Raw genomic sequence first — 12,641 nt, forward strand, 5'->3', positions numbered from 1 at the left:
CACTCTGCGCAGGAGCCGCCATTGAGCATGACCAGTATTTTCTGTTTTTATTTCAAATTTCCAGCACCTTGCCTTTGTCTTGTGTAGAGTCAAAGTTTGTTACAACACAAATGTATGACAAACCAATTTGCAGTCCTCCCCCATTTTCCTCATTTCACTCATGTTGTCACGGGGATGTTCGATAACTCAACAACCTTTGCTCAGAAGTTTTGTGTGACTGAAAGACTGATCATTGATAAATCTTTCACTGACAACAGGACACCAGAAAAGTGCTGTCTGCTCATCCTGTCACCTGCAGAAAGTGCAAAACCTCACAAGATGTGCAGCGCAGATACTGCTTTATTTCTAAATATATTTTAATAATTTCACTGCTTTATCATTAAGCTGCAGCTTCAGTGCAGGAGCCATAGAGATAAAGATAATTCTGAATGATGTATATTATTCTTTGATACTCCATGGCTTTACGTGAAGATTAACTCGTCTCTTTAATCTCTGTTTTTGACTGCAAAGCAGAGGGAGAACTGGGAGACAGAGTACCTGCTGCTTGTTCATTGCTGCTTTCCTACTGCTATCAACTGGTAAAAGCTATTTATGTAACACCTGGTATATGCATGCTGAAAGGAAGAAATGATTAATCGATATAATAATATAATTGCATAATTTGGATTGGGCAGGGGAAGAGATTCCTCTTGTGATGTCACTGAGGAACCAGAGCCAAGTAGAAAAAGAAACAGCCTACTTTGATGTCTAGTTTAGTGCTATTACATTAATTATGCAGTGAAGCTATTTCCTGTCTGCACCTTATTTACACGAGGAGAGTGAAAGTTGATAGCTCTTCCATCCTTGTTTGGCTCTCAGCAGTGACATACTTTGTAGATACAGGTCCTGACCATGGGTTACCCCAGGGAATTTAAAGCACTAAATCAATATGATTAACAGATTTCACTCCGAGATTTCACTCCAGCAGCTGTGGGTTTCTGGCATCGGACTAGTGCATACATTGCAGATTCTGCATCTTCCTTCACACTTTCTCATATGAAAGTCTGACATCATTGCCACAAAGCAAATGGATGCACTAAAGATGGAACTGAGATGAGTACCTTAAAGTAGCAAGTCCTTGCAAAAAGCTGGTATTTCCCTTGAGTTGTCACTAACGAGCAATAACTTGAGCCTCTCTGCAAAGGAAGCAAAGAAAATGAAACAGCATTAACTGAAGAACACATGATCCCATCCATTTTAACCCTGAAAGAATAAGAGTCTAGTAACATTTTAAATAGCTTCCAAAATAACATCATACTTATCTTTCCCCTTGATGAAGTTTAAAGTCCATATATTAAGACACCACTTGCCATTATAGATATAAATGGCATAGGACACTGATTTGTTCAATAAAAGCTTTAAAAATTTTACTAGAAAGAAATGTTTCCATCTATTCTAAATATGGGCACCTTTTGACAGAATTGACTGGGTACATCGGGCACAGCCAAGCCTGAATTTACATTCTGTGTCTTCAGGAGCTAGTGCTTTGTACTTGCATTGCAAAATCAAATTAACTTTTGGTTTGATTTAGTAACTACTTGTCCAAGGAATAGCACTCAATTCCTCACACGTAATTTGCTGCCCAGCAGAGTCTACCAAATGGAGGTACTGAGAAACAAAAGCTTCTCAGGAAGTGGTAGAGGTGGGTACCATTACGACATTTAAAAGAGACTAGCTCAGTTAGGCAAATTGATCGGCATGGATGAATTGGGCCAAAAGACCTGTTTTCCGTAACAACCTAGGGTGAAGGAGGCAGTTTCCGCCTTCCAGTTTGACCTATCAGAAGAGGGAGCTGAAGGGGGCTCAGACGCTGATTGGCCAACTATATTGTCAATAAATGCTGTTAGCTCTATGACTAATTAGTCTTATTTTCCTGGTTTTTCCAAATAGTGCATTATTCAACTCATTTGTAAATTATTCCTCCGCATGTCCCTTGTCAATTCACCAGTGTCTCTCCTGGTTACCAAACCATTGGACATCAGAAACAATTTACCTCATCAAAGCACTTCTTGGTTTTGAACACTTCTGTTAAGTCCACCCTTAACTTTTTCTGTTTGAGGACAATCCTAAATTTGCAGTCTCTTCACATAACTAAAAACTCTAATTCCTTGATGTAGTAAATATCATTTCAAAGGTGGTACATAAATGTTGGGTTTGTACGATCCCTAAGCTGTTTGCCACAAGTAAAAATTAAGATATTAATAGTTTGAATCTTCTGTTGCATAATACTACCTTTCCACTTTCTCACATATCCAAGTAAATCAAGACATAACCAGGTTGTGGTGTCTGTGGATTTCTTTGGTGTGGCTGCCAGTATTATCACCAAAACAATGCAGAACCAATAACAGAACATCCTTTATTGAAGGGAAGCATTTCAAATTGAACAGCAGCATCAGGAACAACAATACATCAATGTCATACCATGTGATATTCTCAATCCTTAAAGACATGCACACCCTTATATACACTACACCGTTCCCGCTTTAAAAATAAACCCACACAGCCATCAGCTTTTTGCATATGAAACTGTGCAATTAATTATTTAAAGAGCTCTACATATATAATTGTAAATTTAACCAAATATAAACTTACTCAGTCTGTTAGTGCTTTCAACCTCAAAACTCTTCACGACAAGCAGTACTTCTCTGAAGTGTTTACTTCAGATTTAAGTGACTCGAGTAAATCAGTAAATCTTCATACAAGTCTCATACGTAGTCAGTCTAGTGTCATGTTTCATAATTGTGGCATTAACAGCTATCTCCATATTTTTGCACACATTGTATTACTTGCTCTGGATCACCACCTTCTTAATGACACCCTCATGCAGAAAACAATTTGCATAAACCATAACACAAATGCTTAATAACTCTAATAACTACAATCATACAAATGATCATACCACTACTTATCATGAACTCAATGTTAAGAACTTCTATTTTGTTTGCCGTTTAACACTCCCTCCTCCTGCTCATTTATCATTCTGTCCTTGCACCCTGATTTTCCTTTTCACCTTGTCTCTCCCCTTTTCTTCTTTCCTTTTCCAGCCTTTGCTGTGGATTCATCCATTGCTTTTCCTTGAGGATCCATGATTCTTTGGTTGCCTTATGCTTTTAGTTTTGTTTGTTGCTTTTTTTTCATGGACTAAGTGGTTTTAATCTAAAATTCTCCAAGCAACACTGACCATATGTGTGTGGCAGATAGCCTGAATGATGAAAGTGATGGTCCATGTTCTCTTTAAACTTCCTTTAGCTACTCAGTGCCTGTCTTTTGCTTGCTTCACCCTTTGTCATCAACTTCCTTTAAATCTTGGCTTCAGAATGTTGACATTTCTGATCGAGTCCACAGTATTGTTACCATTCGTGGAGTTTTGGTTGGCTTTAAACCTCTCTTGCCCACAACTTATGGTCACCTGCTTTTTCTCCAGACTGATGCTGTATTTAATTACATCTACCCTCCACTGCATCAGAATATGCAACCTTAATAAGCAACTTCAGATCCTGCCATGTATTCGGGTCATCAGTTTTGAATATACTGGAAAACCATGTACAAACCTTCCATTTCTACATCATGGCTCCATTCCTATTTAATGCAGCCACTTCACTCTCAAATTCAATAAGTGTCACATCCAGACATTCCAGGTCAATTTGACAACCAGAACTCTAATATCTATGACATCCTTGAAGAGTTCTTGACATCACTCAGCATGGTTCCGAGAACCTTAATGAGCATTTGGCCACCATCCCTAAATTGTCTGCTCTGCCGTGCATCTTCATCAATTCCTCACTTGCAGCCTGAAAGAAACTTCTTGATCAGTTTCTGTTCCTTCATTGTCTCCAATGCAGGGCCTTCATTTTAATCTCTCAAAGTTTTGCCTTGCTCTTTTACCATTCTTCAATGCTTGTAATTCTTGTCCGAAGTCTTCAGTTCAGCTGACAACTCCTCCAGCATCTCTTTTCCTTGTGAGACATCCAGCTTCACCTGGTTTGCTGAAGCATATCACACAATCAAGAATTTCCTTTATCCAAAAACATCAAGATGTTGGCTATATTTCCTGCAGTTTTTGAAACACACCTTCCACTCACTGAGAATTTGCAAAGTGGCAGTTGTTTCCCATAGTAGGGTCATTAAGGCTGCAAGGTGTTTGCAGGGTCCACACACTCCACAGTACTTTCCACCCACATGACCAGTCCTCTGCTCAAGCAAGCAGAATACAAGTGCATTCTGGATCTCCTTGCTGGCCAAGGCTATTACCCATTCAAAAATATAGCCCTTCAATCCGAGAGACTCAATCCACTCTGGTAAGTGTTATTGAACAGCGAGACCTTGGGGTATAAATGCATAGCTTCCTGAAAGTGAATGACACAGGTAGACAAAAGAGGTGATGAGGTGAAGTATGTTTGCCTTCGTGGTTGAGGCATTGAGTATAGGAGTTGGGACGGCACGTTACAGTTATACAAATCATTTGTTGGGCTGCACTTGGAATATTATGTGCAGTTCTGGTCACCACGCTGTAGGAAGGATGTGATTCAGCTAAAGAGGGTGCAGAGGAGATTCACAGGAATGTTGCCTGGACCGGAGGGCATGAGAGATTCCATAGGTGGGACTGTTGTCCCTGGAGTGAAGGAGCTTGAGGGGTGACCTTACAGTGGTTTATAGAATTATGAGGTGCTTCGATAGTCAAAATCTTTTTTCTAGGGTAGGTGAGTCTAAGACTAGAGAGCATTGGTTTAAGGTGAGAGGGGAAAGATTTAAAGGAGATCTGAGGGACAAGTTTTTTTTCCCCACACAGAGGGTGGTGGGTATATTGAATGAGCTCCAGAGGATATGGTAGAGGCAGGTACAATTACACCGTTTAAAAAAAACATTTGGACAGGTACATGGATAGGAAACTTTTAGAGGGACATGGGCCAAACATGGGCAAATGGGATTAGTGCAGATAGACAGCTCGATCAGCATAGGCAAGTTGGGCCGAAGGGCCTGTTTCCATGCTGTACTTCTCCACGAATCTATGATTCTGTTGAAAAGGAACGAAAGCCTCATTATTATGCAACTACAAGAATGTCAAGAAAGCATGTTAAACCTGTTTATATGTTCAGTCAGCTAGTATCAATAAATTAACTGCACAGAAGAGCAACATACTTGTATTTTGTTTCAATCTATTTCTAGATGATGATTTATTCGGTAGTTAGGTCATTCTTCAAAAGTTGTCAGCTTAATGTCCCAATATGTAGTATTTTACCAGCTGTGGGGAGTTGATTATATACAATTATATTTTTTGTTATAATATTATAGGCATGGTGGAGTAAGAACAGCTTTGTTTCCAATCAGTGTGTCTAGCCTATGATTTTTAGTGTAAAGGCGATAATGCTGTGTGTCCTAAAACTGAACCCTATTAGTGATAAATCCAAGCAGTGTCTCCACCAATGAAGTGGTTGCTGCCAAAGAAAAAGTAGAAGAGAAACTGAATTGGGGAAATAATGAGAAGGTATGAAAAGGTTGGTAGGGTTGAAGGTAGAAATGACACCTTATCCAGGTGGACGGCAAACCAGGATACCGAGGGAAGGAAATGTGGAAGTAGCAAATGTCACAACTTTACTGATTTCCATGGGAGTATTATGCCAAAGAAATGGACGATGCAAATGTTGCAATCCTATTCAAAAAGGAAAACAAAACTGCTAAGTACATGTCAGTCAAACTAAAATAGATTCATAGAGTTATACAGCAGGGAAACAGACCCTTCAGCCCAACTTGTTCATGCTGCCTAAGATGCCTATCTAAGCCTATCCCATTTACCTACATTTGGCCCATATCACTCTAAAGAGTGGGAAAACCTTTAGAAGCAATCACCTGGAAAAAAAAATCCAAAATTAATTAAATATGGGTTAATGAAGGAAATGCAGTATGTATTATATATTTTTAATAGTCATATTTATGAAGTACCATACAAACTTGAAGTCCATGAGCAGCAACTGTTTGGAAACAAAGCTGGCTAAGGGTAGAAAGCAGGGAGACACAGTGAATGATTGTTTTTCATGCTGCTGGGAAGTTTGCAATGGTGCTCCTCAGGAGAAAGTGTCACAATCACTGTTTCTTTTTGATACCTGTTAATAATCTTGGCTGGGGTATACCAGGCATAATTTCTTGATATCAAGAAACAGTTGCGTGCAATGGACATAGAGAGTAGTTGCATCTCTTGCTCAGCTACAGCAACAGTATCCACCCAAGCAATGCATTAAATTACACAAGTGTCTTCTGCCGCAAAAAAGAACAAAGATTATCAGACAAATTACTGCCCCATCAATCCACTCATCAATAAGGTAAAGGAAAGTGTAGTCAAGGTTGCTATGAATTGATACTTTCTCTACCAAAATCTTGCTCATCAATGTTCATTTTGGGTTTTGCCAGAACCACATGGCTCCAGCTACCCTCAGAGCCTTGGTCCAGATATGGACAAAGGAATTGGATTCCAAGGAGTGGCGAGAGTAACTGTCTTAATATCATGGCAACACTTGACTGAATGTAGCAAAGAGAACTGTAAAGTTGAAGTCAACAAGAGTCGGGGTGGGGGAAATATTCACTGTCTAAAGCCATTCCTTGCACAGAGAAAGAGGATTGTACTTGCTGGAGGTCAATTATTTCAACCTCTGAATTTTGCTGCAGGAGTTCTTCAAGGCAATGTTCCAGGCCCAACCATCAATTATTTCATCGTCAACCTTCCCCCCTGTCATACTAGAAGTGGGGATATTTGCACAATGTTCAGTTCTGTTCTCTCATTGTCTTGGCCAGCATAATCAAAGACCCCATCCACCAGGGACATTCTCGCTTCTCTCCTCTTCCATCGGGTAGAAGATACAGGAGCCTGAGGGCATGTACCACCAGTCTTAAGGACAGCTTCTACCCCACCGTGATAAGACTATTGAACAGTTCCCTTATACAATGAGATGGACTATGACTTCACGATCTACCTTGTTGTGACCTTGCACCTTATTGTACTGCACTTTCTCTGTAGTTGTGACACTTCACTCTGTACTGTTATTGTTTTTTACCTGCACTACATCAATGCACTCTGTACTAACTCAATGTAACTGCATTGTGTAATGAATTGACCTGTACGATCAATTTGTAAGACAAGCTTTTCACTGTACCTCGGTACAAGTGACAATAACAATAAACCAATACCAATACAAAACCAATACTCCTCAAATAACGAAGTGGTCTTTGTGCACATGACATAGATGATATTTAAGTAACTTTCATGCCGCCTATATTCCAAGCATTCATACCAAATCCTGGAATTCAATCCCAAGCTTTACTGTGGGAATGCATTCGACACACAGACCACAGCTGTTCAAAGTGGCTCACTGCCACCTTCTGAAAGACAGTTGAGAATGAGCCACTAATAGCAAGCCTTTCCAGCAAAATCCACATTCTACAAAATAATAAATAATAAAAACACAATTGATCAATGCAATCTTAAATCAGATAACCAAGCAGTCTATGTTGACATGCAGCAAGCCCCAAACAACATTCAGGTTAGAGCACACAGTGGTGGTTATATTCACTCCACAAAGTGTCAGGCAGTACCCATCTTGATCGAGAGAGTCTAAGTTACCTGGCATTTATGTTCAACGGGGTTATCACCACTAAATCATCAACATTCTCAGGTTTATAATTGACCAAAAACTTAATCAGGCCAATCACATAAATTTTGTAGCTTCAAGAGCAGCTCAGAGGCAGGATATCCTGTGGTGAATGACTCTCCAAACCCATCTGCCTTTTTACCATCCATAAATTATAGCAGGAATGTGACGGAATACCTTCCATTTACCCGTGGAGTTCTGTGATTGTTCCTTGACTAGCAATCTGTGAATACGAGTGCAAAAGAAGATCAAAGAGAGATCAAAAGAATGAAGAGTCTGTTTCAGCTGTGCCTGTCAAACCCAAAGTGTTTCATGATGACCTTGGAAGCATTCAATGTATAAAAGCCAATATTAGCCTGAAGGTGTATGCTACATTTTTAAGTTCATGCTGTGCCTTATAGCCTGCAGGAAAAGGCTGGGAAGAGGCAAAGAGGCAAGTTGTATTAAAAAAGTGGCTGCTGACCAGACTACACCAGTCGCTCATGCGGTGGAGACAATAAACACCTGTGGAAATTATAAGATGATAGTCCACAGAGAAGCAAGGCTTGACAGATACCCATACTTCTGATTGATGATTTATGCTCAGCAAAGGGATAGACAACAAATCTTCACTAGCCCTGACATGGCACAGGCTACCAGTAGATTGAGTTAGACAAAGATTGAAGGGAGTATTCAAAGATAAAACACTTTTGGACTGTTTAAATACCAAAGACCTTCATTTGAGAGAGCATCAGCATTTTCCAGACCACAATGGATAGATTGATCCAAGTCACCAAAATGTTTTGGGCTACCTGTCGGTGTCTGGGAATAGGAACACTAGAAGAATGTAGGTGGTATTCTGAAAAGCAACCACATTGTTGAGGAAGTCTTGTTGCCCTCTTGGAAGTAGATTGTTTTAGTTAGAAGTCAGATGCTGAAGGACTCCACCCACCTAAACACAAAGGTAAAGCAGTATTGAATGCACCTGGGTAACCATTTTACTGAATCAAAGTTCTGCCTGGGACTTCAGGTTCTGAGGACATTTCTTGCAAGGCTTGATTGGGTAGCTGCAGGTATGATGCTTCTCCTGGCTGGGGGTGTCTACAATCAGGGGTTACCATCACAAGGAAAGGGACTGGCCATTCAGGATTGAGATTTGAAGAAATTTCAAAATCTTATCGTCTCTAATCAAGAGGGCTGTAGATGCTCAGCCCCTGAATATATTCAAGACAGATTGACAGATTTTCCAATATTAAGGGAATAAAGGGACATGAGATCAGTGCAGGAAAGTGAGGCTGAGTAGAAGATCAGCCATAACCTTATTGATTCATGGAGAAAGCACAAGAGGCTTCTATTTCTTATGTTCTTGTTACTTTTAAGCAAAGTGCCCAAACCTGTGTCTAAGTTGATGCATCATAAAACATCAAGCTGTGTTCAGGGAGTTGAAGTTGCTGCCACATTCACGGGTTCATTATGATCCAGCAAGGCCATTGCTAATGCAAAACCTTAAAGTGTTGGAATAATTTTGTCACACCACAGAGAATAGAGATATGCAACCAATTGGTTTACAATGAAGGTCCTTTTCCAAAGGAGGGTTGCTGATACTCAACTATACAAAGGTTGTTTAGCTTTTGTCTACACTGTGACAAAATTCCATAAACATTTTATGGCTGTACCTTTGGATTCACCATAAGTAACTTGCAGTATGAGAATCATAAAAGGGTACATGGGATGGCTGCAGCTGCAGAGCAGAGATGGGCATAAACATTGCCAGCATATGACCACCATCTGATGCACAAGAGTAATACTAGAATGTGAATGCATTGACTCAATTGGCAATTAGTGCAGGTCCATGTGAGACACATACTGAGCAAGCGTGTCTTTGTTGGATAGTACGCCAGTCACAACCCAACAGCTTGCCACCGAGATGAGATGCGACTATACCAACTCGTAATCGATGGGGCAGAGAATGTGAAGATGATGCATTGGTATTATATTACAGGGAAAAAATACGAGTTAGACATCTAGTTTGGTGTGGTTCCTTGGTGACTCAGAGATGCTGTTCCACCACAAGGAAGAGACGTATTTGCATGAAGAAAACCCAGAAATATCAAGTTACCAGACGTTCTCTCTGAGTCAGGAATAGACAAGCAATAGGAGGACACTTTGAAGAAATATGTGCCCTGTCAAGAACACTCTGAGAACCCATCAGTAGCTCCTCTCTGGTCCTGGCTGAACAAGCCCTGGTCAAGCATACATATGTATTTTTCAGGTCCATTTGTAGGGAAAGTAATCATAACCAAAGTGGATAAAAACAGTTCCAATAGATATTTCTCCATCAAATGACAACTTCAAAGTGGAAAATGATCTTTGTGATCTTCCCTGTTATTTGTGACAGACAATGGAAGCAATTTTACCAGTGCGTAACCAGATGGATTGTTTCAAGTACATGCATACAGTTCCAAATCAGCCAGCCTCAGACAAACTGATGGAAAGGGCTGTTCAGTCTATGACAGAATGAAAAAGATGTAAGGTTGGGGGGGGTGGAATCAAGACAGAAGTACTCAGGGTGTATTTATGGTTTGCTGAACCACTGCTGGCACCAGAGCTAATGATCATTTTGAAGTAGGTGTTCTGGCATTTGTCCAAGACCAGAGAGACCTTGTGCAACAAAGACTGTTTTCATTTGTGGTTCATCTGAGTGACAGTTGCAAGGTGAAGTATCATCAAAACCATGTAAGACATGGTACGTTGTAGCCATCAAATGAACCAAAGGAGGATCTGTCAGAACCAGAAGTTTTCTCACCTGCTACTGAAACTAGTGTAGAAGGAAGACGCACCTCAAAGAGATAAAAACAGAGAATGCGGGAAATATTCTGGAGGTTAGAAAACATCTGCGGAGAGAGAAACAAGTGTTAAATTGTCATGTCAATGGAAGAACAGGTCATGAACGGAACCAACAGTCTTGTAGGAGATCAGCCGATAGCACACACAAGCAGAACTCTAATGGATGCAGAGATCCTCACTACACAACAAATTGATTAGAAGCCATTATATGTGACCTGTGAACTTGAGACATTTCCGCAATATATACACAGGCGAACACCATATGTGCACAGCGATCACAAGCCACAGGAGACCAAAGAGACTGCAGGGAATGCATGTGAGGATGTAGGCAGACAATGTGAGGTTCACTGCTGTCCAGGAAAAGACGTACCTGAAGCAAACTTATTGTAGCCAGAGAGGCGTCAAGTATCCCAACAGACTCGAGGAGCAGAGCTTCTCCAGACAAGGAGCTGGCTGGGTTGAAAGTTCAGCCTCACAGCAATGAGAAACATGGAGTGACCTCAAGTTATCAGTACTGCACAATAGAACAGATGTATCTTGTCTGTTCAGCTTGTTATGAATAAATGGACAACTGTTGGATAACAAGCCGAGAGATAACCTCAAGGTCGGGAGTTGAGATAACAGGTGAAGAAGTTAGAAAAACAAGTATACTGTATATCTGGAAAAGAACAGATTTATGCCTTACAACTGGTTGCAAAGAAAACGGGAGGCATCTGGAGCATATGTGAAAGCCTTTACAGAGCATTAGCAAGGATGCAGTAATCCCCCCTCATCTGGAATGGGGAGTTGGGAATACCTATCATCATAATCCTGGCCAGTTTGCAAGTGTGAGGGTCAATTTAGTAACAGAAAGTTAAATGTAACAATGCATATCAAGTAATCAGTATATGCGTGGGTTAATAAAGTAGCTTGGAAACAGAACTCTGTTGATTGTGATTATTTGCCTGGAAGTTTGGTCAGATAGTAATGGACAACAGGGGTTAGCCAAGGACAAAAGCAATGCCAAGGAAAACGAGCTTAAGATATTCAAAGTGGCAAGACAGAGTCAAATCTTTTAGTTATCAATGTAGGAGATTGAGGCAACTACCAAACAGGATGAAGCAATGCAGCACCTGAAGCAAGTGATTCGTATCGGATGGAAAGAGTCACAGTGCAAGGGTGAACCCAACTTCCATGCAGGATGAACTGGGCACCCAAGAAGACTTGATCAGAGGTTAAAAGATAATCATTCTCAAGCTATGTAGGAACTGTGGTAGCACACATTCACTCCTCACATCTGAGAGTGAACAGTTGCCTCCCCAGAGTGAGAGAGAGTACCAACTAGCCAGCAATGAATGGGGACTATCTGCTGAAATGTAGATCTCGAGAACAGAATCAAAGTGAACACTTCACTCTCAATTAATCCCTGACTGATCTTGGCCAAAAGTTACGTCTGATCTGCTTCATTCAGATAGGAAAATTTATCTGGTTACAGTTGATTATTTTTCAAATTCTTGGGAAACTTACAAAATAGCCATTGACAATCATTCACAAGCTGAAAAGACTCTTTGCCAGATATGGGGCATCATCAAAGTGCTCATCACTGAAACTGGGCCACAGTCTGCCAAGATGGCCAGATCATCACAGTCAGATACCTGCTGGAGTGTCCTAGTTTTTCTCAATACCCCAGCCCAACGGATGTTGGACAATTCTGTGCAAAGACTTGATAGACACATTAAAACTCTACTCCCAGCAACAGAAGGTCTGATGTAACTGCGCAAAGGGTCAAAGTCAAATTTATTGTCATGTGCACAAGTACATGTATGCATAAGTGCAATGACAAACTTACTTGCAGCAGCAGCACAGGCACATAGCATTATATAAGCAGCCTTCTCAAGAAAAACATAAATTAAACAAATTTTCCACAATTTTTACAAGAAAGAACACAAATAGAACAAAAAACGAGTCCATATTAGTGCAAAATGGTCAAAGTGGTCATGGTGTTGCTAAACTGTAGCAATTAGGGTTATGCTGGTTGGTTCACAAACCAAATGGTTGAAGGGAAGTAGCTGTTCTTGAATCTGGTGGTGTGGGACTTCAGGCTTCTGTACTCCTACCTGATGGTAGCTGTGAGAAGATAGCATGACCCGGATGGTG

The 12,641-nt window shown here is 40.6% G+C and overlaps 2 protein-coding genes across 3 annotated transcripts in view; one reads left to right on the plus strand and one right to left on the minus strand.

The window, feature by feature from the left end:
• LOC127579985 (involucrin-like) overlaps positions 1-12,641 on the plus strand; it is a 513,761-nt gene that overhangs the window by 156,377 nt on the left and 344,743 nt on the right. The window lies entirely within an intron of this gene.
• npr2 (natriuretic peptide receptor 2) overlaps positions 1-12,641 on the minus strand; it is a 132,720-nt gene that overhangs the window by 64,416 nt on the left and 55,663 nt on the right. For both annotated transcript variants that reach the window (XM_052032917.1, XM_052032926.1), the window contains exon 10: positions 1,101-1,175. In XM_052032917.1, the coding sequence (XP_051888877.1) occupies positions 1,101-1,175 (75 nt within the window). The remainder of the gene's footprint in view (positions 1-1,100; positions 1,176-12,641) is intronic.

Source organism: Pristis pectinata, chromosome 2, assembly GCF_009764475.1.
Source record: "Pristis pectinata isolate sPriPec2 chromosome 2, sPriPec2.1.pri, whole genome shotgun sequence".
NCBI lineage: Eukaryota > Metazoa > Chordata > Chondrichthyes > Rhinopristiformes > Pristidae > Pristis > Pristis pectinata.